Source organism: Rhinatrema bivittatum, chromosome 12 (genome assembly GCF_901001135.1).
Source record: "Rhinatrema bivittatum chromosome 12, aRhiBiv1.1, whole genome shotgun sequence".
Classification (NCBI taxonomy): Eukaryota; Metazoa; Chordata; class Amphibia; order Gymnophiona; family Rhinatrematidae; genus Rhinatrema; species Rhinatrema bivittatum.
The window spans coordinates 32,768,301-32,795,240 of NC_042626.1; the positions used below are offsets into that span (position 1 = coordinate 32,768,301).

The window sequence follows — 26,940 nt, forward strand, 5'->3', positions numbered from 1 at the left end:
CCCTTTAAATTAAATCCCCCACCCAAATGCATTAAATTACCTGGGAGTCCTCTGTAGCGGCGGTCCGTGGCTAAATCGGGGGAAGGGGGAGAGCACGAAAACCGGCACACTAGATCGTGAGGTCTTCAGCCGGCGCCATTTTTCAAAATGGCCGCCGCAAAATGGCGGCGGCCATAGACGAAAACGATTCGACGCAAGAGGTCGTTCCGGACCCCCGCTGGACTTTTGGCAAGTCTTGTGGGGGTCAGGAGGCCCCCCCAAGCTGGCCAAAAGTTCCTGGGGGTCCAGCGGGGGTCAAGGAGCGATTTCCTGCCGCGAATCATTTTCCGTACGGAAAATGGCGCCGGCCATACACGTATGGCCGGCGCCATTGTCCGTCCGGAACGACCTCTTGCGTTGAATCGTTTTCGTCTATGGCCGCCGCCATTTTGCGGTGGCCATTTTGAAAAATGGCGCTGGCTGAAGACCTCACGATCTAGTGTGCCGGGTGCTCTCCCCCTTCCCCTGATTTAGCCATGGACCGCCGCTACGGAGGACTCCCAGGTAATTTAATGCATTTGGGGGGGGGGGGGGGTTCGGGAGGGTGGGGGATTTAATTTAAAGGGTCGGGGGTGGGTTTTAGGGGGTTTTAGTGTGCCGGTTTTCCTGCCCTCCCCCTTCCCCCGATTTTTTGACGATAAATCGGGGGAATTGGTATTGTATCGTGGCCCTAACGATTTTTGACGATTTAAAATATATCGGACGATATTTTAAATCGTCAAAAAACGATTCACATCCCTATCAGGCATTCCTAGATGTGGAGGAAAGAGAGCGATACTTTGTTCACTCAGTTTCTTAATCATTTGATACTGCTGTTGGAGCCCAAAAAATGGCATGGTTATTGGCTAGAGACCTACAAGAGGATGTTCATGATTTGATGCAGATGTTATATATTTCAGGGGAAGTCTCTTTGGAGACAAGAGTTAGGGAGACTTTTACAGATTAAAAAGTAAAATGTAGTCCCCCAATCTTTATTGCCCACCACTGATCAACTGTCTACTCAGAGATGTCCATATTTATCATATAAGCGAACATACTTTCAGTGAAACGTTCTCCGTGTATATCAGCACTACCGAGTTCAGGTATGGCCCTAACAACAACTTCTGCCTAGAAGATGCCTGCGTGAATGACACCAACTCCAGATGGCCAAACAACCTCAGGTGAAGCAGGACCTAGATTATGTTGGGAATAAAACCTCGCTACCAGAAGCTAGAGTTGAACCGGTGTCCTGGATAATGTGATCATGCTATGATGCCTATAAGAAGATTTGATTTATACCCCTGATGCGGAATTGACTGTTTAAAACATGTGTGTTGGGATTTTTTGGGGATTTGGATGCACATTAAGATAAGTGAAATACTGTTGATTGTGATGATAATTTTAAGGTTTAACGGTTTTTTTATTGATTTTGGTCAGAAAAAACAAACAGCTACCAAGCCGAAGGTGGGTGTGTCTCTGAGCCCACCCCCGGTATGCAAATACAACCATTACATCAAACAGAACCCCAACCCCCCTCTCCCCCCACCCCCCTAAAATGTACATGAACAGCATCAGTGAAATGGAAATCAACAGGTAGTCCGTTTTGGTCCACATTGCTCACAATGCACCAAATAACCCAGGTGTCTCTCGCTCAGGCATTTAGAAGCAGACTCCGAGTTCGATGAGGAAGCGATTGGATGTACAGTTGCCACAGTGATGATAATTTTAAGTGTGAAAAATATATAAAAAGAAAGAAAAAAAGGACTTTAGTTGCCATTGGATCGATGATTAAAGCTAAAGCAAAGAAGATGTTTAACCGGTAGTGCTTATTATGATGATCCATCTATGATATAGGACTATACCGCTGTATCTATTGAGTTTGTAGTGTGACCTTCTATTTTCTGAGACACTTTTTATTGTTGCATATAGATCTACTGTACATGTTTCCACCACTACCATTAGTAAGATAATTCAGATGGTGATACAGGATTGAGCAGAAATTATCCTCATTGCTCCAGCCTGGCCAAAACAAGTGTTTTTCCTACCTGGTTCAACTCTTGGTAGCTCCTCCAATTCAGTTGGGGGAGCTTACCATTACTTCTTACTCAGGAGAGAGACTGGCCACATTATCCCAATCTTCCTCATCTCAACCTGATTTCATAGAAATTAAGTGCTTGTTAATCTCTCCATGACCCTACCCAGATTGGTGGAGGATATCTTGATTTCCTCAAGGAAGCCATCAACCAGAAAGTCATATGCTTTTAAATGGAAGAAATATCTTACTTGATGCCAATCAACATCTCTAGATTCATTTGCTTGCCATCCTAAGGATCTTATTTGATACATGTTTTCCCTGTCTTCTTCAGGTCTTTGTACATCGTTTGTGCTATTACATCTTACTACCCTTATGGAGATGAAAAGCTGAACTCCATTCATTCGTTAATCTCAAGGTTCATGAGAGGATTATAGCAAAGTTCATGAAAGGATCTTAATGTCATCCTTGCACAATTGATGAAACACCCATTTGAACCCACATGTCATGACTAATCTAGCTCTGCTTATCAATGGAAAAAGTGAATTTGCTTAATATAAACAGGGTTCTCAGTAGACAGCAGCATGAATTAGCCATGTTTTATACCTGCCTGTTTCCTTGGAGAGTCAACTACCAAGCTAAAGCTAAGCTCTAAGGTAGAATGAAGGGCTCACAAGGTAGCACTCATATGGGAATACGTGCACATGCTCAGTGAAGCAAAATCTCTGCTGAATTCAGAGAAAGGGGTCCAATCGGTGCCATTGGATGATGTCAGCAGATGCAATGACTAATTCTTCCTGCTGTTTATGGAAGACAGCAGGAAGAATTAGCCATTCACAATAAATGAGCAAACCCATTTATTGTAATTGAAGGACTCTATAGTAAGGAATGAAACTTAACAAAACTAAACTAATACTGTGATCTAAGGTTGAAATAGTAGAGTTAGAGAAGGTTCCTGATGACATAGTTCATTCCCTTTGCATTCACAGATTATTCCTGTGCACTTCAAAGAGATATTCTTTTGCAAGGACGACTCTACCTCTCTGAAAACTGGATCTGTTTCTACAGCAACATTTTCCGTTGGGAAACTCTGGTTAGTGTTTCTTAAGCTTCATATTGTCAACCTGTGTGGTTAAGGGTCATTTAAAATGCCCTTTTCCCAATCTTACATTCAAGCTTTCCTGTACTTTCTCACATCACCAAAATGTTTTTCAAGTGGTCATCTTATGTGGTCAAGGGTCATTCATTATCAATAGTTTCTAGTACTTTAAATGCCATCTAGGGTTGCTGCCCTAGCGTTTCCTTCAATCTTTCCTGCACTATGTCACACACTCGCTGCTTTCTGCAAGTGGCCATTCTGTGTAATGAAGGGTCGTTCACAACCTAAGCTTCCTGGATCCAAAATGCCCTGCAGAGTTGCTGCCCCTTCAAGCTTCTTGTCCCAGTGTCACATGTCTTGTGTTCTCTGCAAGATTCCTGAGTTAATCTAATGTGCCCAGAATGTTCTGTGAGTTTTGAGACTTATACCTCAAGACCAAATGCATATGTCCTTCTTTCATACATATCTAGAGCATTTCATGAGTTTTGCACACTCGCTGAACAATCATGAAAGTAATTTTAAAAAGCATTTCTGCACCTGAAGTGCTGCTTTGCTCATAGAAAAAGTCCTTTTATAAAATTGCCCACCTGCTATGCAGGTAAATGTATGCACATTAGACCTGTATATGCACACTATTACCCGCATTTTGGGGTGCGGGCGGGGAAGTCTGGGCAGGGTTTTCATTTCCACACAAACATTTTCATTTTAAAAAGTATGTGTGTAAATTTTTACAGGAACACTACCTGCACTAAATAGCCAGTATAATTGTATGCAGGGAGTTTGCCCAGGTAATTTTCAAAGTGAACTTGCACATGTAACCTTTGCCTGTAGCAGCCAGTACATTTATGCTGTGGTTTCACAGAGCAGATATTTACCTTGTTCACTAATTTTCCCCTTTATAATTCTTTTCTTGATATATATATTTTTTGGTCTGGATTCTCTTTGGCGGGGCCCTGTTAGCTGACGGTCCGTTTGAAGGACATCTGTTCTATGACGAAGGAAAAAACGGCTCGGCTGATTCCCAATGCCATCCAAGTTTGCACTGACACTGAGAAGGTATGTGGTCATGTCCCCCCACTGTGAGTCATCCTATCTATGATGGGTCATAAGTGGGTGCCACCAAAGTGTGCATACAGGAATGCATGGGTATAGGATACCTGCTATGTAACCTGCCCAGTTAGGCTCTCTACTAGTACTTGGCACTTAGCTGTAGTGCAATGGTCAGAGTACAGAGATGTGAACCTGAAGACTACCATGCTACTGCCATATTCACCACTCACTGCATGTCCTTGAGCAAGGGGCATTTGGGGCTTGGAATGCCTTTATTGTCAGGTTGGGGTGAGTAGATGGCCAAGACATGGTCAGATGGATTAGCCTACCGATGCTCTTGGCTAGGGATGTGAATCGTTTTAGGACGATTAAAATTATCGTCCGATAATTTTAATATCGTCTTAAACCGTTATGGAACACAATACAATAGAGATTCTAACGATTTATCGTTATAAATCGTTAGAATCGTGAGCCGGCACACTAAAACCCCCTAAAACCCACCCCCGACCCTTTAAATTAAATCCCCCACCCCCCCGAACCCCCCCCCAAATAAGTTAAATAACCTGCGGGTCCAGCGGCGGTCCGGAACGGCAGCGGTCCGGAACGGGCTCCTGCTCCTCAATCTTGTTGTCTTCAGCCGGCGCCATTTTCCAAAATGGCGGCGAAAAATGGCGGCGGCCATAGACGAACACGATTGGACGGCAGGAGGTCCTTCCGGACCCCCGCTGGACTTTTGGCAAGTCTCGTGGGGGTCAGGAGGCCCCCCACAAGCTGGCCAAAAGTTCCTGGAGGTCCAGCGGGGGTCAGGGAGCGATTTCCCGCCGCGAATCGTTTTCGTACGGAAAATGGCGCCGGCCATACGCGTATGGCCGGTGCCATTTTCCGTACGGAAAATGGCGCCGGCAGGAGATCGACTGCAGGAGGTCGTTCAGCGAGGGTTCCGGCGCCTCGCTGAACGACCTCCTGCAGTCGATCTCCTGCCGGCGCCATTTTCCGTACGAAAACGATTCGCGGCGGGAAATCGCTCCCTGACCCCCGCTGGACCTCCAGGAACTTTTGGCCAGCTTGTGGGGGGCCTCCTGACCCCCACGAGACTTGCCAAAAGTCCAGCGGGGGTCCGGAAGGACCTCCTGCCGTCCAATCGTGTTCGTCTATGGCCGCCGCCATTTTTCGCCGCCATTTTGGAAAATGGCGCCGGCTGAAGACAACAAGATTGAGGAGCAGGAGCCCGTTCCGGACTGCTGCCATTCCGGACCGCCGCTGGACCCGCAGGTTATTTAAGTCATTTGGGGGGGGTTCGGGAGGGTGGGGGATTTAATTTAAAGGGTCGGGGGTGGGTTTTAGGGGGTTTTAATGTGCCGGTTTTGCGATTTTTCACGATTTTTCACGATTTTTCACGATATTTTACCCCCCCAAACGGCAACAATACGATTCCCTCCCCCTCCCAGCCGAAATTGATCGTTAAGACGATCGAGGACACGATTCACATCCCTACTCTTGGCCAACATAACCTACACCGGTCGAGGTGAAGTTCATTTTCTTAGTCATAACACAAATCACATGGTTACTGTGATTTACATGAAGCCATTTTAATATTAATGATCTGATTTGCATGTGATGCAGCTCATTAATAATTTTGCATGTGCTAATCATTGTTCTTTGTGCCCTATTTGATAATGCTTAAGCAGGCATTACTGATAATTTAACACATATTAAGCAACAAATTTGATGTTTACTGTGTGAAAACTTGTAAATGCACCTTAATAAACAGGCTCCTTACTTTATGAAGGGAGTTTTCATAAGACTTTACTTTGGTAACCAAGCAGTTACCCGGGTGAAAATGGGAGCTGAAAATTGCCCTACCTCTTTGTGGGTAAATATCCCAAAGCTGCAAAGAGGCAGGGCAGGGAGAGGGCAGAACCGGCTGGCAATGAGAAGGAATTTCACTTTGATCGTCCCGCGTGGGATTTATGGCGCAGACTTTGCAGCTGCCGATGTCCGCCAGTGGCTCCCCATATAACTGAAAAAAGAAATGCCGATACTGGCTGAAGAGCTCCTCTGGCATGCGGTTCATTTTGGGCTGAACCGGCCTTATGGAGCAAAGTCCAGTAACTAGATTTGGTATTAGAGGCAACAGAAGGGGCAGACAAAGGAGGCGAGAAGTGATGTGGGACAGGACTGGGGAGACAGTAGGGCTGGGGGGAGGAGGCGAGTGTAATGGTGGAACTGGTAACTGAGGGATACAGGCAAAGAGGAGATTGGGGTGTTGATGATAGATGGGTAAGTCATTGACGGTATCTGAAGTGATTCTTTTTCTTTTATTCTACCAGCACTTTTTTACTTCATTTGGGGCCCGGGACAGGACATACATGATGATGTTCAGACTCTGGCAGAATGCTCTCTTGGAGAAGGTACAGGATACCATTAATATCCACTTGGGGGGGTCATAAGGAAGTGGCTGGGAGAGGCTATCTCTTGCCTAGGGAAGGGCAATGTCTGAATGACCCTTGCAGTGATTTCAGGTCTCAGGAAGTGCTCCCTTGCATGTCCAGCTCTTGACAGGACTCTCAGATGCAAATGGTTTACTAACTTTTCTTTTCTTCTCTCTCTTTCTATTTTTTGGATGTGTTCTACAACTTATTCAGCTAAAGAGTACAGGCACTCTGTACAATAGCGCATGTAAGCTAAATATTCAGTGGTAGAATGGTGCATTTCCTGGCCACTGCACTCCTTTCCATCTGACTTTACTCATGCATACACTTATCGGAAAAGAGAATGACCCCAAGCACTAGCTTTGTCTCGTCCTACATTAGGTCTTTAGTAAACAATCCCTGAAGGAGAAAAAATGCTATTAGCTTGTTGCATCCTAGGGACAGAATTGAGAATGGCATACTAGAATTATGCAAAATATTGGGTGAGCATGCTTAAAATATTGTAGTCTTTCTGGATTCCTTCTTGATTGAAAATTTACGAACAGGAAGAGATCAAGAGGAGGGCAAATGATATGGGGCTGAATAATGCAGAATGGTATGAAAGACACAAGTGAATAGTGAGTGAAAACACTGGGGCAGAGGGCTATAGATTTGCTTTTGGCATGAAAGATGGGAAGGCCTTGGATTGGTTAGTAGTCTCTGAGATTAAGGGTTGGTTAAGGACAAGGTGAGTTGGTTAAGGGCAAGACATGGTCTGACTGAGGTGAGAATGGCATGAAAGGCAGAAAATTCCCTTCCACGTATTGCTTGATTGTGTTTTAAGTGTGTGGTCTGCAGCATGTCACCTGCTTGGATATCTTCTAGTGGGAGAGGGGAGCCAGTGAGATATTTTAAAAGCTGAAAATTTCAATTACTGCTGATAATTTACACCTGCCACATAGTCATGAGGAAGCCAAATTTCAAACCCTGCAGGCCTGCAAGCCAATGTATGCCCACAAACCTGCATGACAATTTTCAAAAGGAAACTCCCCCTGGGGTTTCCTTTTGGAAATCCTGTGGTGGACCGGTTCCACAGATATTCTTTACCTCATGCACTTTGCAGGTGCATACTTTTCCCCATCTGGATAGGAAAAGGGGAGCAATTTTCAAAGAGATTTTTAAAGGATAAATGGAAATTCCTTTGAAACTCCCCGCTTTATTTGGTTTTATAAGTCAAGTTTTAAACTTCATGGAGCAGAAGTAATCATTCATAATAGGACTGACTAATGGATGTGCCATTCTAATAGCTTCAAAAATCAAATGGGAACAAATGCAGATACTATCAATCAATATACAAAGATCTCTTTCTGTTGTTAGAATGCTTGACTGATGCACACAATTCACTCTTAAATATGTCCACCAAATATTTATGAAAAAGAACTAGAGAAGGAACCAAGAATCTTAAGGAAACAATGGGGCTGAAGTCAGGCTAAGAAGAGACTGACCACATGGCTGAGTTAGTGGCATTCACCAACCATCTTTGGTTTGGCCTGATAGCTCCTTTCCTATCAGAGCTCATCTCCAGTCATGATGCATGGCCCAACTACATTCTCTTCTTATGTTCTGTCCTCTGTTTCTCTCCCTTTAGCCTCTATGTCCGAAGGAACTCTGGCACTTTGTCCATCAATGTTATGGGAATGAACTGGGTCTGACCAGTGATGATGAAGATTATGTACCTCCTGATGATGACTTCAACACTATGGGGTAAGTAACAATAATACTCAAGTTGCAGTGTGCCTTCTATAAAAGTAAGACACAGTAATTCCAGAGGTAGGGTGTGGGCATCTGCTGGGGTAAATTAAAGTAATGCTCAAGATGCAGTGTACAGAAGCATTGCCAATTGTTTAAGATGTAGGGCTTGGGTCCATAGGATCCCCTCTCACCACCAAGATTTTGATAATTAAACTCAACAATCAAGATAACCCCCTGCAAAAACAATCTTGTAATCATGATTGTAACTGATATCCTGTTTGGCCTTAAAGGGAGTCATTTTATAACATCCACTTGAACTACATTTATTTATTTATTTATTTATTTAATTATTTGTTGAGTTTTATATACCGTCATTCGGTAGAGCCATCATAACGGTTTACAGAAATATACAGTTTTCTTAGCAGTTGTGTAACAGAAAAAACAATGTGAACAATATCAGAAATAAGCAAATACATGTTAAATATCTGCATAAATTATGTAGCCTCACTTCTGGGTAAAGGCAGGGGCACACTCAGTACCAGGGCTTAGTCCATGCAGAGTCTCACCAAATCTGCCAAGAATTCTCCAAAAGGGGAGAGGATAAACCTACAGTGCCCAAGGTATAGTATAAGACTCTTTCTGTGAGTGTTGTTTGCTCAAACGTCGTGTCTCTGAAACTTCCTAGTGCCATTGAATAGTCTGGACACATATGTGGTATACCAAAAGTAAAAATTTATTGTTCAGCTTGGTCAATGGAAATTAATTGGCAACAAATGTATTTTCTTCTTGTCACATCCATAATCACAACCATAAACACCAGTAGAGATGTGCAGAGGAAGAATTTTTGTTTAGGCTTTTTTATTCGTTTCATAGGGCACTTCTATTTGGTTCATTAGTTTCAAATGAAAAAAAACATTTCATTTGTTTGTTTTATTTATTCATTCATTCATTCATTTACCATTAAAGTCAATGGGAGAAGCACTGAAATCTATTTTGTGCTCCAAAATTGGGATTTTCTAATCATTTCTAATGAAACTGATGGTTAGGAAAGATAGTGCTGAGCCACCTTGGCTAGGTCTTGCTAAACTGCAGATTTGTGTGCCAAATTTGTCAGCGCATTTGTGTCCCTGTCTTTGATGGGCTCAGTAAGATAGCATGTCACAGAAACGTGTGCTGAGGTTTCCTTGCCAGCTTCTTCAGCTATGGCCTGTGTCAGGAGAGATGGCTCTTTGCAGGCAACAAGGCTTTGGTATATCGAGGTGGAGGAGGAAGGGATAGCTGACAGGGTGCTGTTCCTGCTTGCATTACTCTCTGAGGAGGTCATTTTTTCCTGTGCTATATCCCCACTGTGCCTCTGCTGTTCCTGTTCACATACCCTAGTTAAGCAGCAGCTCCTTCATGAATGCGAGATACTGGACTAGAGGGCAAGAGTGTAGCAAGCTTGGATGTATGTATTATTATGTATGAGAGGTTTTTTTCTCTCTTGCACCTGCTGCTGCAAGGAGTTTTAAAACTGAAACACTTCTTCCAGTCTCTCTTTCTCACAGAAGCCCTTTAACTTTTCTACAGAATATTTACTATACGAATGACCCCACCCTAGGTGGCATTTCTGGAACTCAAATCCTCCATGGCATCCTTGAAGGGCTTCAGAATTTGTACCAGCTACCTCATCTCTACTCAGTCATGATGCCCCACGGGGCAGTGTACATCTGCCTCTTTTCCAGAGACAGATCATGGTATGCTGCTCCACTAACCTCTGCAGCATAATTTCGGTGGAATTTCAGTGGGTAACAAATTCTTGAATCAAATGCTTGTGAGGCATCCTGAATTCTTCCTGCTTCTCATGGAGAAGCTGCCCCGCCTTCTTGCTTCTGTGGCAATGCCCTGCTATTTTCCTGCACCTCTTTATCAGGTCCTTCAGGAATGGATTCCTGTCACCCTTGGGCCCCAGCTCTAGGGCATTTATTTATCTATTCCATTTTATATTATGCCGTTTCCATTTATTCAACGTGGATTACAATTTATACATATGCAATCTATAACATATAATCATAAAAAGAGTACAATAACCACATATTATCTAAAATGACAATTAAAAGAAAAACATAAATGAAAAACAATGTATCGCACTATCAAAGTTACCAGCATGTAAACAACCACAGAGTCTGCATATGTCCTAGCAAAGAGAAAAGCCTTTACTTTCTTCCTAAATCTCAAGTAATTCTCTTCCTGACCTACTTCTAAAGGTGAATTATTCCATAACATCAGAAATGCCAAGGAAAATGCTCAATGTATAGGGTTTTTTTTAAAACAAAATAAATGAGTAGAGGGAACAGTACATAAGTTGTGACCTGATGAGCGCAAGTTGTGCATGGAAACATATGGTGTAAGCTTAGGACTAAGGCAGTATTTTTCAGTAAATAATGATTTATGTGCCGTGGTTAAAACTTTAAACTGAATTCTATCATATATTGGCAACCAATGTAATTTTTTATTATACAAAGTCAACTAGACCCCTATGGCAAACCATGGCAGCATTTTGGACCAATTTCAATACTCTGATTAAATTCTTTGGAAGACCCAAATAAAGGGCATTGCAATAACCTAACTGATTCATTACAACCGTTTGAACCACTATCCTAAAATCTTCAACATGCAAGTTGTGCTTGCTTAAGAGGATAGAGTATTTGTAATTTAAAGAAGGGCACTTTTGTAACAGTGGAAATCTGTGCCTTCAAAGAAAGACTGGAATCCAGTATTATCCGCAGATCACGTACTTTATCTTGCAACTTCAATGTCTGACCATGTAATACATATTTGTCAGGTATTATTGGCAATGCTGATTTACCTAACCACGTAATCATTGTTTTCTTATGATTTAGAACAAAAACATATACTTCTATCCAGTCATTTATATCCCTAGTAAGGTCAACAAATGGAACTTCATCTTTAAACATACTAGGAATTATAAAATTGCACATCATCTGTGTAAAGTTTGAAAAGAAAACCAAGAGAGTCCATTACATCTGTGAGAGTGCGAACATAAATATTAAGTAACACAGATGATAGGGAGGATCCCTGTGGTACCCCTCTATTACTGGAAAACCAGTAATTTATTAAAATGAACCTGTTGCTCTCGTTCAGTTAAATATGACTCAAACCATCAATATACTATACCCCCCATCCCTATCTCTTGTAATTTTTCAAGTAACCTTCCATGAGGAATGGTGTCAAATGCTGAAATGACATCTAATTACACAAGTATTCCAGAGTATCTATTGGTCATGAATGGCCTGTAGGCTATTCCACAGTTACAGATGTTGTATATGGACTAGTTTGTATTTGGTCATAGAATGAGGGATGGTAAGTATATATTGACTGATCTGTATGCTGACCTAACTTAGGAATGGTCAAAGTTGATACCCCAGGTGGTCATGCAACTTAAGAATTTCTGCCCTAGTACTGTATTGTATTTTACCTATATAAGAAGGATCAGTTCATGAATACAGATGATATGCTGGTTGGTCAGTTTGTCAGAGAACTGGCATCCAACAGCTCCCAAGAATACTTATATTGCTCAATAAAAAATTATACTTTCTACAAAATCTAAGTACAGTATTCTTGTCTTGTGACTGTGGAGAAGCGCCATAAGCATGTTTGGTGCATAACAAGGTATATTTACTGGCCTACCTCCCTGCCTCATGTGCAGATACTGTGAGGAGATCCCTGTGGAGGATGCAGAGGTGAATGACAATTCGTCTAAGGGTAGTATGGAAGTAAAGCCTGATTCCAGTCCTCGGATGCACGAAAAATCCCTCACCAATAGTACACTGGCATCCACAGGGAGCAGCGAAGCACCCCTCTCGGTAGGTGATCTGAAGGTTGGTTTCATCTCCATGCTCACTGAATTATGCAGTTTTTCAATCAAGGATCTCAGATTTGAACTTAAAACGTCAAAAGACTCTGCTATTAAAACGATTTGCTATCCTTTTAGATCTAACATGTCAGTCCTTTTATTTGGCTTTCTATTTCTTGCTACCCGAAACAATACTCCATTAGCCTTCTCATCACTGTGTGATATATATATATATATATATGTTAAATTGCTTAGAGAACTTCAAAAAATGCCCATTGTCTAAATTTTAGGTAGCTAAATTTAGGAGGATTTTCAGTCAAATTTAAGAACCTAAATTGTGAGCTGAAAATTCATCTAAATTTAAGAACCTAGAGGTCAATATTGCAAGGCTAGCTGGCTAAATAATTTAGCCAGATAAACCGATCTAGCTAAGTTAGATGGGATATTCAGTGTCATGGGCATACTGCTGAACATCCCTGTACACCTTTAAAGTTAGCCAGATAAGTATATATGACTAACTTTAGACCTGCTCAATAACAATCCTAACTTATCTGGCTAACTTAACCAAAAAGTATGAATCTCACCACTTGTCCGACTAAGGGCCTGATTTACTAAACCTTTTCTCCTATTCTTTGTCTGTGGGAAAAATGCTTAGTAAAGGAGGCTCTAGGTTTAACTGGTTAAGTAGCTCCTTAAGTAAGAGTCCAGCTAAGTGGCGGCCACTGAATGGGCTGGATATTCAGACATCGCCACATAGCTGGATAAGACCCTAATTATCCTGCTAAGTGAAGCTGAATATTGACCTCCTAATACATAGACTCCTATATTTAGGACTTCAGTTCTTTTGCCAAGATTTAGGCATCTCAGGGCCTGATATACTGGTAACTTTCAAATGGGCACATGGGTGCATATACAAACATGTGTGTCGGCACACCCCCAGATATGTGGCTATTTTGTAACACGCGCACACATACGTGCATATATTATAAAATAACACCAGTGCGCATATGTGTGCGCCCATTTTGCAGGTGGGTGCACACAGTCATGTAAAGTCAGGTTTGAGCTGCGCAAGTGGGGGAATTTTATAGCAGGCGGATATGTCTAGCTAGCAGGATATATTCAGTGTCGCATTTGCACCACGGAATGTACCCCGCTATCTTAAAGTTAGCTGGTTATGTCTAACTGTCTAACTTTAGGTCAGCCCTATGGCTTGACTAGAGTTAGCCGCTTAACATATGGGCTAACTCTGCTCCTCCTCGGAACACCTCTTGGCTGCCCAAGGAACAATCCCTTCTTATCAGGCTAAATTTTAGCTGGATAAGGGAAAAATATAGCCGGGTAAGCCATTTAACATAAGAACATAAGATATGCCATACTGGGTCAGACGAAGTGTCCATCAAGCCCAGTATCCTGTTTCTAACAGTGGCCAATCCAAGTCACAAGTATCTGGCAAATACCCAAACATTAAATAGATCCCATGTACTAATACCAGCAGCAAGCAGTGGTTATTCCCTATTGATTAATAGCAGTTTATGGTAGGGATGTGAATCGTTTTTTGACGATTTAAAATATCGTCCGATATATTTTAAATTGTCAAAAATCGTTAGAGCCACGATACAATAACAATTCCCCCGATTTAGCGTCAAAAAATCGTAAATCGGGGGAAGGGGGAGGGGAAGGGGGAGGGCGGGAAAACCGGCACACTAAAACAACCCTAAAACCCACCCCGACCCTTTAAAATAAATCCCCCACCCTCCCGAACCCCCCCAAAATGCCTTAAATTACCTGGGGTCCAGAGGGAGGGTCCCGGTGTGATCTTTTACTCTCGGGCCTCCGGTGCGTTGTAGAAATGGCGCCGGCGCTACCTTTGCCTTGTCATATGACAAGGCAAAGGTAGCAAGACAATGGCGCCGGCCATACGGCGTATGGCCGGCGCCATTTTGTACGGAAAAACGATTCGCGTGCAGGAAGTCGTTCCCGGACCCCCGCTGGACTTTTGGCAAGTCTTGTGGGGGTCAGGAGGCCCCCCCAAGCTGGCCAAAAGTCCCTGGGGGTCCAGCGGGGGTCCGGGAGCGATCTCCTACGCTCCTGATGTCGGGGGACAAAAAAACAAAATGGCGCCGGCGCTACCTTTGCCCTGTCATATGACAGGTCAAAGGTAGCGCCGGCGCCATTTCTACAACGTACTGGAGGCCCGAGAGTAAAAGATCACACCGGGACCCTTCCTCTGGACCCCAGGTAATTTAAGGCATTTTGGGGGGGGTTCGGGAGGGTGGGGGATTTATTTTAAAGGGTCGGGGTGGGTTTTAGGGTTGTTTTAGTGTCCCCGAGAGTGGAAGATCACACCGGGACCCCCCCCCCCCACTGGACCCCAGATAATTTAAGGCATTTTGGGGGGTTCGGGAGGGTGGGGGATTTATTTTAAAGGGTCGGGGTGGGTTTTAGGGATGTTTTAGTGTGCCGGTTTTCGATTTACACGATTTACACGATATTTAAAAAACCCAAACTGCGACAATCCGATTCCCTCCCCCTCCCAGCCGAAATCGATCGTTAAGACGATCGATCACACGATTCACATCTCTAGTTTATGGACTTCTCCTCCAGGAACTTAACCAACCTTTTTTAAACCCAACTACACTAACTGCCTTAACATATCCTCTGGCAATGCATTCCAGAGCTTAGTTGCTCATTGAGAGAAAAATAATTTTCTCCAATTTGTTTTAAATGTGCTACTTGTTAACTTCATGGAGTGCCCCTATTCCTTGTATTATCCAAAAAGAGTAAATAACCAATTCACATTTACTCATTCAAGTCCTTTCATGATTTTGTAGACCTCTATCATAACCCCCTTAGCCATCTCTTCTTCAAGCTGAAGCAATGGATGGCCCGCGCCATGTTTAAAGATGGCGCCAGCCGTCCATTGCTCCTACCATGTGACAGGGGCCAATCAATGGCACCGGTAGCCCCTGTCACATGGTAAGGGCAAAGGGCCATTGGCACCATTTTGTTTACTGGCAGCCGATGGCCCGAGAGTGGGAGATCACTCCCGGGAACCCCGTTAGACCACCAGGTTCTTTAATAAAGTTTTGGGGGGTCGGCAGGGTGGGGGATTCTAAAGAATTATATTTAAAGAATCGGGGTGAGTTTGGGGGGGGGGTTTGGGGGTTTTTTTTTTTATGTGTTCCCTTTCTCCCCTACCCCCAAAACGATAAGAAAACCACACGAACCATTCATGGGGCTTTCCTATCGGTTTCGGGGGGGCTCCAAAATCTGATGAATTTTGAAATATCGTATGATATTTCAAACCGTCATAAAAATGATTCACATCCCTATTATGTGATCACATTTTCGTTGACCAGTTAAAATCCTTGTGGCCGCGTTCTGCAATACCTGAAGTGACCTAAGTGTGGAGGTTGGAAGCCCTAAAAGCAATGAATTGCAGTAGTCTAAATTTGCAATAATCAAGGTTTGTAAAACCTTTCTGAAATCATATTGCTCTAAAAAAGGCTTTAATTTTCTTAAAGTCAATAATTTGAAGTAGCCATCCTTTAAACCTTCCGGTGCTGAAAATTACTAACTTTTTCCCCCTAGTCCTAACTCTACCTCTGTGGCTGCCCACCTTTTAGGCACCTAAATTTAGGGACTCGGCCCTAATTGGTTTTCACAGGGGCCAGTTTAGGTGCCTAATTACCAAAGGCAGGCAGCTATGCCCTTTGAAAATTAACCCCAAGTCTCCTTTGCCTCACTCCATCTTCTTCCTGACTCTTCTTGCTTTTTCCTTCTGTACGGTCAATCTGGTGGCTGATGCCATTCATAAGACCAGAGTGATCCTAAGCACTTCATAACAAAGACGAAGGAGTCACCTAGTGGTTAGAACAATGAGCTGAGAACCAGGTGGACCAGAGTTCAAGTCCCATTTTCCCCACTGATACTCTTTTGAGCAGGGACTTATTGCACCTAAACTACTAATTATGCTGAAAGCCACCTTGAGCATTATTTGGAAAGATGGGCAAAACTCCAGATCTCTGCAGGGGTGTTCAGCCCATCTGATGGTGCTGTTGAACTGCTCTGTGCAAGGGCAGTGGCTAACTTTGGACATTCTTCCTGCTTCAGTTTGACGGGATCCTTGCAGAGGAGGAGCTAGATAGTCCACTGACGAAAGAGCTGGTCATAACAAGCATTGGAGAGAAAATTGAGCTCATTCCCCCAGTCAACTCTCCTTCCCTGGATTTCAACGACAATGAAGACATCCCTACAGAACTGAGCGACTCCTCTGCGACCCACGATGAAGGTGGGTGGCTTTAGAGTTTGGTCCAGGGAGAGCTACATTCCAGTTTCCATATGGCACCCAATCCAGGGCACATTACAATATCAAAAATTGAACATTGCATAAAATAAATAGAAATAACCAAGAAAAGACATTGCTAAAAATTAGACATAAGATAAAGCCTCTTATAAGTGTTTATGAAGCACAACTCAAAGATCAAAGGGTGCAACACACATTAAGGCCAGTATCTTTAGGATATCTTTTCAGCTGCAGCTTGTCACAGTATCACGTAAAGCATTTTTTGTCTGGTAAATGACGTTACTTATGCATTGATCTCTGAATTGCCTGTAGCCCTTTGGGGACAAGAGACAAGGAGAATACTTCCTGCATATATGCCGGTTTCTGATACCAGATTTAGAATACAATTTTATGTGATTGAATGATATTAGTTTTGTACCTTTCTTTGTTCATTTTTTTGGGCTTTATGTATGGCATGTCATTGGCATTGTAATAAGTGCCTCAGCTGCCGCTTTGTTCTTACCTTGGAGGTTGGCGCCCCTCAAGGCAGTGAGTTGCAGGGTCTGGACAGTGTTGTGCCATTATTGACCTTTCTCTTTCCTTACCATTAATTCTGCCACTTCTCATTTTCTTGCTCCATAGGAGAGGTTCAGGCCTTTTATGAAGACCTAAATGGTCGGCAGTATATGAACGAGGTTTTCAATTTCAACGTGGATAAACTGTTTGACCTGCTTTTCACGGATTCGCAGTTCCAGAGAAACTTCATGGATCAACGCCGGTTTTCTGGTGAGCTGTAGCCCCTGCGAAATGCACAGTGTGCATTGTGCCACAGACTGTTGCTGCCCCACATCACCATCACATTACAGCATTGGGCAGTTGGGCGGCGTTGGCATGGCACAGAACCATATTGCAACAGAAGGCATCCCCCCCTATCCAAAAGACCCAAGGAACCTCTTATTCCAGCAGTCAAGCCATAGGTCAGAACCTAATCGTAGCATGCATAAGGCTAGAGCTTCCCTGGGAACCCCGAAACCAGTCAGATTCTCAGGATACTCCCAATAAATATGCATGAGATCAATTTTCATATATTGGGAACCGAGTACATGCAAATTGATTTCATGAATATTCATTGTGGGTATCCTGACTGGCTATAGGATCACCAGGATAGGTTTGCCAAGCCCTGCATAAGTCAGTCAGTACATGGGTCAGACTCATATCAGAATACAAAACACCCCATGTACAGAACGATCCCTGCAGAAAAATGCACTATCCCTGCAGCAGATGTTATATCACAGAAGAAGCTGGCTTATTTCTTGTCAGGAAAAGTTGGGATACATTTTCAGTAAGGTATCAAACTGCAAAGGTAAGTGCACACTTCTAAGACCACACACAACAAGGTGATTTTCTAGCACCAGGTACCCAGGTGCACTGAGACTGAAAATGTCAGTGTTATGCAGTGCACGCATTTAGGAGAAGAAAAACTGCGGCGTAATGTTAGGCGTGTTAAGAGCATGCTGGCTCCGCGCTTGCCACTTGGAAATGCAAGGAATGCCCATGCATCTAACACATGCCCCAGGAGCACCTCTGTTTTATGCAGCCATGTTTGTGCTCACTATGAAGGTGCACATGTACTTTCAAGTGGCCGAAAATCCACTTTCCTGCATATGGCTGACTTATAGGGTTATCTCTACCTTTACCTGCATAATCAGCAACTAAGTCTTTGAAAATGTATTCTTTTGTGTTACAGCGGGGATTTATTACAGCTTGAGGGATGTGGGATTTTTTTTTTTTTTTTATCAGTTTTACTTGGGGGCTGGGAGGCAACAGGATGTGATTTCAATGCAATTCCCATTTTGTCAGAGGTCATCTTTCACCCCTGGACGAAAGAGGACAATGGAAACCAGACCCGCGTCATTCTGTACACCATCACCCTCACCAACCCCCTGGCTCCAAAAACGGCCACTGTCACGGAGACTCAGGTATGAAGAGCAAAGAAGCAGTTTCTGAGGTTAACGGGAGCTTGAGGTTTCTCTGAAAAAGGGGAGGAGGGAGGCAGATGTTTCTATAGGTCAAGTGTGGAGGTTTGTCTCAATGGAGACCTCTGTCAGGGAGAGCTCAAGGATCATAGGATATGGCACTAGGGGCTGTGATTTATTTTTCTTAGTCTTCTATGTTTGGCAGGGCCCCCAGCAATCAGCTTTCACCAACCTCAAACCATTTCTCAGTTACTTCTTGGCCTCCCCTGATCTTCTTGCTTTGCAGACCCTGTACAAAGCAAGTCAGGAGAGTGAATGCTACGTGATAGATGCCGAGGTGCTAACTCATGATGTCCCATACCACGATTACTTCTACACTGTCAACCGTTACACGCTCACTCGTGTTGCTAGGAATAAGAGTCGACTCAGGTACCTTTCTGACTGTTGTTTGCAAAGGGAGGGAGATTTCTGGGTGCGTGCAGAAGGAGGCAGGAGTTTTCACTCCCTTTTTCCACCTATGGATTCCACACACGGGGAGCATCACCTCTGCAGTGTCATCCCCCTGTATCAGAAGAGGTCTCTCAGGCGTTCTGAGAAGCGGAATGCAGGGCACTAAGTGATGGACTTGGCTCTGGCCGTCCTTGCTTGGATAACACTGTCCCCTTGATTGGAAATCTGACTTGCCAGAAGTTTTTTCCAATCTGCCTTTGATCACTGTTTCTTAGGGTTTCCACAGAGCTACGTTACAGGAAACAGCCCTGGGGGCTGGTGAAAACCTTCATAGAGAAGAACTTCTGGAGTGGACTAGATGATTACTTCCATCACTTGGGTGAGTGCCTCATTCTTGCAGTTGTATGGCGATGGTCAGAGTTTGACTTGGGAAGGCACCCATCCAGGCCTCTAGCATTGTAAACGATGTGCAGCAAAATTTGTGTGTTTGTTCATGTTTGTGGTTTGGTCTTGCCAGCAACATCCATTCTCTTTTTATTTCTTTTGCCTGCAACTTGTATCCTGCAGAAAATGAGCTGGCCAAAACAGAGAGTGCCTACCTGGCTGAGCTACACCGACAATCCTCTAAAGAGAAGGTGCTGAAAGCTCCTGCAGTGCGCCGTAGGAAGCGACCCCATACTCACCTGAGAGTCCCTCACCTGGAGGACACACTGAGCCCAGTAACCACCCCCACTGATGAGGAGGTCATTCACCGAATCAAACACGTGGCAGGTAAGATTCACCTAACAAGCCTGATGGTGCTGTTAGGTTATGGACATGGCTTTGCTGAGGTGTGGCCGCTTTCAGTGAAAAGAGGTGTGCCCCAGTGCAGTATGGGCCTCAGATATGAGTCAGAGGACTTGCTGGGTTCGTGTGATAGTGGAGGAAGGGTCACTCTGGGGTAATGTGCAATCAGAGACAATCTTAGAAAGATATACATTTTCCCACCAGGTTCCACGCAAACGCGACACGTTCCTGAGGAGCGGCAGAGTGGCCTTCATCTTCAGAGTGTCTCCAAGCTCCTGCTGATCATCAGTTGCGTGTAAGTGGTTAGAACTGGGGAATGGAGGATACAGAAAGACGTGTGAAGCCGTACCACCTTGGCTTCCTGTAAAATCACTGACGACAAACAGGGTCAGTGCTATGGGAAGTGGTATCATCTATGTAACCCCCAACCTCAGATACATAAAATATAAGCAGAGGCTGGGGGTCCAAATCTTGCCCTGGTTACTGGGGTTTCTGGACATGTGGTTGAATAGGTGGTGCAGTGGACTGGCCTCAGGGTATTGCCAGATGAACCTCTTTATTAGACAGGGAACAAACTTTTTCTCCCTCTCTTCAGACCAGTAACAGCGATCTGATAATATTCACCTCGGGTGAACCCAAACCCAGGAAAAACAGTTCAGCCCACACACTTTAGATTGTTGGTTCCAGTACTGCCAAATGTATTCAAACACAAAACAGTTCACTGTCCACGGGTTTCCATGGTACATGTTCCAGCAGACAGTAGCAAAAAGATATAGCAGCAAAACAAATTGCTTAAGACAAAGAATCTGTTCCTGGTGAAAATCCAGTTCAGTTCATCAGTAGCAATCCAGATCACTCACTCAGTTCTTGCAGTTGATAGAAAAGGTAAGACTTCCATAAGGCAGGCTCTATGTTTCTCATTGAGGTAGTAGAGAAGCTGGTGGAAATTAAAGGATGTCTCATTTTTAAAATCTTAAAAATCCTTTTATCTTTTGTTTGCCATTTCTCTCCCAAGCCTTGTGCTGCTGGTGATTCTCAATATGATGCTTTTCTACAAACTTTGGATGCTGGAGTATACAACGCAGACACTTACTGCATGGCAAGGGCTGCGGCTGCAGGAAAGGTAAGACCTTCCGGCCATTATCCTGCCCCTGCCCCTGCCCCCCCTCCCCTCCCCAGCTCAGAATGGCAGGGGCTGCAACCTCAGGAACAGGAAGAGATTGGGAGGAAAGCTGGGGCTGCACTGAAACATCCCTGGGCGAGAAGGGACCCTCACCAAGGCTCTGCCTCTGTTCTCTCTCTAACTTCTTTGTGCATCCTTTGCCCCGACAGAGTGCCGCAGTCGCAGGCTGAATGGACCCAGTTGCTAGAATCACAGCAGAAGTACCATGACAGCGAGCTACAGAAATGGAGAGAGATTATCAAATCTTCTGTGATGCTGCTGGACCAGGTGGGAAGACACATCTAGAAGTAACAGATCAGAAGGGAGGGAAGGAATATTTTTAAAAAAGGGTAACATTCAAAGGCAGCTCTGTAGAGTATTGTGGGCAGAAATGGCCTTTTTTTCAGAATTGCCCATCCAAAACGCAAGGGCATATATATATGTGTGTGTGTGTGTGTGTGTGTGTGTGTGTGTGTGTGGTGGACATGAACATTAGCTGAGCCAGACTGAGCAGAGGTATTCCTGAGAGCGGAGCTGGGGGAGGGGTTTGCACTTAGGTGCATACTTTGGAAAATTCAGACGTATGGGTGATTAAATTTAACACCCCCCCCCCCCAAATTTATGTGCACCCAAATGGCATGTGTAAGCGTGGGCAGGTAGTTAGGTGGGATCGTTTCCGTGGCTGACTTGCGCGCGCAAACCCGCTTTGAAAACTGATGTAACTTAACGTGCAGTGTAGGCTCGACTTTACAAAATTTACCCCAAAGAGAAAAGGGAGGGGGAGGATAGGAAAGAAACCCAGGCGTTGTAAAACCGAGCCATTAAGTGGTGGCCACGGCTGTAAGCCGAAATAATGGCGCGATAGGAAGAAAAGTTCTGAAGGACGGCATAGGAAAGAGGACAAAGATTTGAATATTGTTCAGTGGAGAGAGAGGGTATGATATGCCTAACCAGGAAACAGGGAAACCTAGACAGCAAGGGGTAATGGTAAGAGCAGTTGACCAAGCACAGTGCCTAGACAGGCACCAGTCAAAGGATGGTCGGAAAGTGAGATAAGAGTCATGAACCGATTCATTTTCTCACCACACGAGGTCTGCCCGGGGTGCTCGAATAAGTGTACCAGGACGGAGGAGTAGCCTTTGCAGTGCCGGGCTTTCCCCCGCTGGTTTTCTGGCCCTTTTTATTCTGACCCTGACAGATGTGCGGAGAGATGTCTCCATCGCATTTCACGCGCTGCCTGCATCTTAGTGTAAGGAAGCCCCCGCCATATGCCAGGTGTGACCGAGCTCAACGCCTTCTCTTGCTTTCACTTTGCAGATGAAGGACTCTCTAATAAACCTTCAGAATGGCATTGGATCCCGGGATTATGGGTCAAAACCAGATGAAAAGCGGAACCGTTATCATTGACACAAAGCATGACGCAAGCTGCCAGAGGATAGTATGCAATATGTGTATAGAAATTCTATAAATTAAATTATATCTATATCTATATGTCTATAGATATATATATATATATATATATATACATAAAAACATATAAATATATATATATTATATATAGATTTTAAAACAGGAAAGTTTATGTACTGAAGCTAGGGGCAGTACTGACCTTCCAGCATGACATGAAACAGGCGCTGGACAGGAGCCTTGACCTTTTGACTTTCTAATAAGAAGAATACGGTCAGACTGACCTGGACCACCCTTTTTTTCTATTGCATTTTGTTGTTGCTGTTATTGTCTGGTTTTGTGTTCTCTTTTATTTTATTTTTCTAAAGAATCATGAATGCAAGTATCATCGACAGTTTCAAAATGTTGCTGGGTAGCCTCTACCTCCAAGTCCTGTGAAACTGCATTCACACCAAGCAGTTTCTGCCCACCTTAGCAGTCATCGCCATCACCACTACCACAGTCTTTTTAACGGGGTCTGACTGGGTTCAGTGCCCTGGAAATGGAGCAACACAATCTAACTCTGATGAAACAGGTCGTACGAAGCTTAGGACCAAGAGCTGGAGTTTTATGAGGGTCCAGGAGTCGGAACTTCTCCCAACCTCCAACTCTGGGACTGTAAGAGTTGGGGGTGAGGGTTTCATGCCCTGAGGATGTGGTGGACTCTGACCCCCCTCATAGCTTGGGGTACAATGTGGAACTCACTATGGAAGAGAATTTACAACATGGAAACTATTTTTTTTAAAACAAATCTTTTTAATGAGAAGCTAAGCAAAAACAAATCTGGACCAAAAGTGAGAATATAAATCTACTGCCTCTGAAAGCCATTTCAGCACACTTGGAAGTCAGCATATATATATATATATATATATAGGGTCAGAGAGGAGTTTGTAGGAGGTAGGGAAAAGAAGACTTGCCTGCACGGTAAGAGTGAAGGAAAGCTGGAGCTCAACAGGCACTGGTCAATGTGAGTGAAGGAGTGAGGCATGGAGCCTGAGTCCTTCACTTCACCCATACTGTATATGAGAGGCTATATTTTTTAGAAATTAGAAACATTAATGTTGAAATCCCTATACCTCTATTTTATTAGAGCCCAACCCTGGCTGCACTGAAAACAGAGCTTCCTATCCCCCACCCTTCACCCTATCCAGAACTAGAGTGTACTGTAAAGTAATCTCCCCTGACAGCATGGGTGTAATATGAAAGGAGCTCTCTTCCAATGTGTCTTGCCTTCATGTCTGTAGTGTAGTGGATGGGAGAGGGTCCCTTTTATAATGACTTTTAAATAATGTGAATACTTGAATGTTAAAGGGTATTTTACCTACAGTATATTCATAACTATTAATGCTATTAATTCTGTTTATAATGGATATATCTCTGCCCTCCACATCTTACTCCCTCCCAAGATTTATATCATTGTGACCACAGAAGTATGCAAGTAAGGTGAAAGTGGGAGATTTTATGCTGATTTTAAGTTTGGAGGGTGGAAGATGGAATAATTCAGATACAATGCTGCTATTAATTGCTTGAGAGTATTCCATGTTCCAGGTGCAATAGTTAAAAGTCAGCAGAGGTAAAAGGTTTCAAAGGTATCTTCTTGAATTTCACCCTTCTTTTCATCACCATTGGTACTAAAACTGATTGGAGCATTGTTGAAGAAAGAACGGATATGGTGGAGAATGCATGAGAAATAGGATCCATTTTGGCTTGCTGGTTTCTGTTGACATTGCCTTGCAATTGTTTCTTTGTTGCTCCTTGGAGATATACAACACAAAATAATTGCTCCACAGGGAAAAGATTCCACGACAGGAAGGGTGGGCGTCCATCAATCACAATACTGAGGATGTGAAATTAGATGCCATCTTTCATTCTGAGCTCTGGTCATCTATAGTGGCTCTTTAATGCCATTGTGCAGATGGCATCATTCACAAATGCCAGTGATTTCCAGAGGTTGGGGTTAGTTGGTAAGGAATGCTGTGTTTTTTTCCAAGGACTGTTTGCTGGCTAGCAACGAGTGCTCTTGAGTTCCACCGCTTGGTTGCGGTTTATCATGCGCTGCTGGTTTCCATGAGGTTGATTCGCAGTTGGTGATGATTGTAATGGGTTCCCAGAGGTTAGTGTTGAGTTTGTAACAAGTGGGACTGGTCTTTAGGAGGTCAACTGACAGGTGGTGAGAAGGGGCCTTTCAATCTGCACAGCTCAGTTGTCAGTTGTCCATCTACGTGTTTGATTACGGTAGGTTGGTTGGCATTTGGTGGAGAGTGCTGCTTATTTCTAGAGTTGAGTTCCAAGGGCATCCCTCTTTCCTAAATCCAGGGGTTAACATATGCACCACAAATTTGCTTCAAAAAGAGAAATTAGTGAGGCTCTTAAACATAACCATTCAATCTCACACTGCCCATTTTATCTAAGTTATCATTGTCTTATTTATTTCAACATTGTGTTGTGGTGCATTGCAAATATATATATATAATTTGTTAATGTTAAAAGCCCTGAAAGATGGTGGATGATATTAAAATAGGAAATGTAATGTAATGAATAGAAATGGCTGGGAAATTGCCAAAACATGGGAGTTTAGAGAGTAGTCTAAAAGAAAGGAGATTTTTCTTTTTTTAAGATTCTGCTCTTGTTTTGAATGTATGAAACCCCAAATCTCCAAGGATATGCAGGAAGCAATGCATATATTTTCCTCTCTCTTCCTAAAGCTCCAGAGTGACTGTGAGATCTCATGTGGCATTGTTCATATTTCCAATCACTTGGTATAAGAGCAATAATGACAATGGGAAAACGGGACAAAGTCTCCTGCTTTTGACATAATCTGTCAGCTTTACCATCACATTGTATGCCACAGCAGGAGAATATCACCTTACCTCCAATCTTCCATCCTAATAATGTTATCCTTCAATTTGACCACAGTCAGAGATGCCAGTGGGATTTGTAAGCTGTAACTCATGGTTAAGCAGTTTCTCAATATTTGATGTCATTACATTTCAGCTGAATAACACTTTAATGAAGACAAAGTGGAGCAGTGGTAACAGTGTACAGTCTATGTCTAAATAATTTTTGAAGTGTTGCATTTTGACAGAAAAAAAGAATATTAATATGAAGAGTTAATGTTTTATGCTTGTGATATTACTGCCAATATAATTACCTATGGGATTGATTCAAGCATTTGGACAGGCCTTTTGCCAGTGTGTAGAGGGGATGGTCAAATGGATAGGTCAAGTGCATGTAGGCCAATCTGATTGATTGATTTAAACTCCCTTGGTGTGTATTATCCCACTATGCAGGAGAAACATGCTAGGCCCAGAGGTTAAATTAGGTCCCTGGTGCTTCTGGCACCTTCTGTATGTCTTTGGTATTTAAGTATTACAATTATTTATTTAACTGAATATGAAGAAAACATTTGCATTGGTCAACCTGATCCTGCACAAGACTGTCTCTTCCCAGTGCCCATCGCTAGAAAACTGAAGAATAGATAAAGCCATGCTGTGGCTTTGTCAGTGTCATTGAGGATGCCTGTGGGTTGGTCACAGATGGCCATGGTATAATCTATGGACCACCACAGATTTCCGCAGCATTGTGGTATGCTCACCTCCATTCTCTTCTTTCATTAGAGGCTTGTCAAACTGAGAGTACTATTTATTGTGTTTAGATTTAGCGGAGGACTAGTGCCTCTCTTATTTGTCTGTGTTGCCAGCGCTAGGGGTTGAGAAAGACTGATGACATGGAAGTATGCTGCTGCTTTCTTTCTATGGAGCGGGAGGGAGTGCAGGATTAACTAGAATTTGCTGTAAAACTGTCCACTGTCTTCCACTGGGAAGAAGTCGCCATTTTGGAATAAAATGGATCATCTGTGTGTGCTTATATTTCAGAACATAAAAATTGTTCTGTTCTGTTCCAGTCCAAAACATGAGAATAAAGGGTCACCTTCATATGTCCATTTTTTTAGCACTTTCAAGCGTTGGCATCTCTGTTGTCTTCTCACGTGCTCTCAGGCAGGAAGCTAAGAGAATCTTGGCAGATGAGATCCCTTTTCTAAGGATCTGAGGTGGAATGAAATGCCACTCACATTTCTGTCAGACGTGGCAGATGAAAACACAACAGAAAGCAGGATTTTGTCCCTTCGTATCCAAATGTGGCATCAGTAACTTGTGCAGATATTATAAGGTCTGAGAGGCTTATACCAATATCATAATCTGATTTCACAGTCCACCTTATTTCAAAGGGGATTTCTTGGTGCTAATAAGATTTTCAAGACAAGATGTTTCAACTGCAGACTTTACATGGGACAGACAAAAAAACAAGATGGCGATTTAAATATCGTAAGGTTAGGGAGACTGCTGCCCCTATGATAAGAACTGGGACAATATTTTCACTATAATCCATGTTTGCTGGGATTTAATATTTCACTCATTTTAAGTCAGATTTGTCTGATACTTGATATACATAAATATGAAATCCACTACGCCCTTCTAAGATTTGAGGGCTGCAAAAAATGATGTAGGGGTTAGATGTGTGTGTGTGTGTGTGCAGGGGGCACACTGTTCTCCTCGGGGCCACTTTCTCACAATTCTGTCTTTCTCTCCCAGCAATTCCAGTTTGCCCCCAGGGTGC

The 26,940-nt window shown here is 43.4% G+C and overlaps 1 protein-coding gene across 6 annotated transcripts in view; it reads left to right on the forward strand.

Annotated features, from left to right (window-relative positions):
• The window catches only part of GRAMD1B (GRAM domain containing 1B), a 230,608-nt gene extending 203,916 nt beyond the window's left edge, over positions 1–26,692 (forward strand). For 5 of the 6 annotated variants that reach the window (XM_029573983.1, XM_029573984.1, XM_029573985.1 and 2 more), the window contains 15 exons: positions 3,040–3,143; positions 4,110–4,205; positions 6,530–6,610; positions 8,259–8,374; positions 12,072–12,228; positions 16,332–16,509; positions 17,146–17,289; positions 18,364–18,482; positions 18,766–18,908; positions 19,205–19,308; positions 19,497–19,700; positions 19,920–20,010; positions 20,731–20,838; positions 21,048–21,165; positions 22,195–26,692. In XM_029573983.1, coding sequence (XP_029429843.1) covers positions 3,040–3,143; positions 4,110–4,205; positions 6,530–6,610; positions 8,259–8,374; positions 12,072–12,228; positions 16,332–16,509; positions 17,146–17,289; positions 18,364–18,482; positions 18,766–18,908; positions 19,205–19,308; positions 19,497–19,700; positions 19,920–20,010; positions 20,731–20,838; positions 21,048–21,165; positions 22,195–22,284 — 1,853 coding nt within the window. In that variant the 3' untranslated portion in view covers positions 22,285–26,692. Of the gene's footprint in view, positions 1–3,039; positions 3,144–4,109; positions 4,206–6,529; positions 6,611–8,258; positions 8,375–12,071; positions 12,229–16,331; positions 16,510–17,145; positions 17,290–18,363; positions 18,483–18,765; positions 18,909–19,204; positions 19,309–19,496; positions 19,701–19,919; positions 20,011–20,730; positions 20,839–21,047; positions 21,166–22,194 lie in introns of those variants that run through there. The other variant, XR_003852254.1, reaches the window with a different exon arrangement.
• The last annotated feature ends 248 nt before the right edge of the window (positions 26,693–26,940 follow it).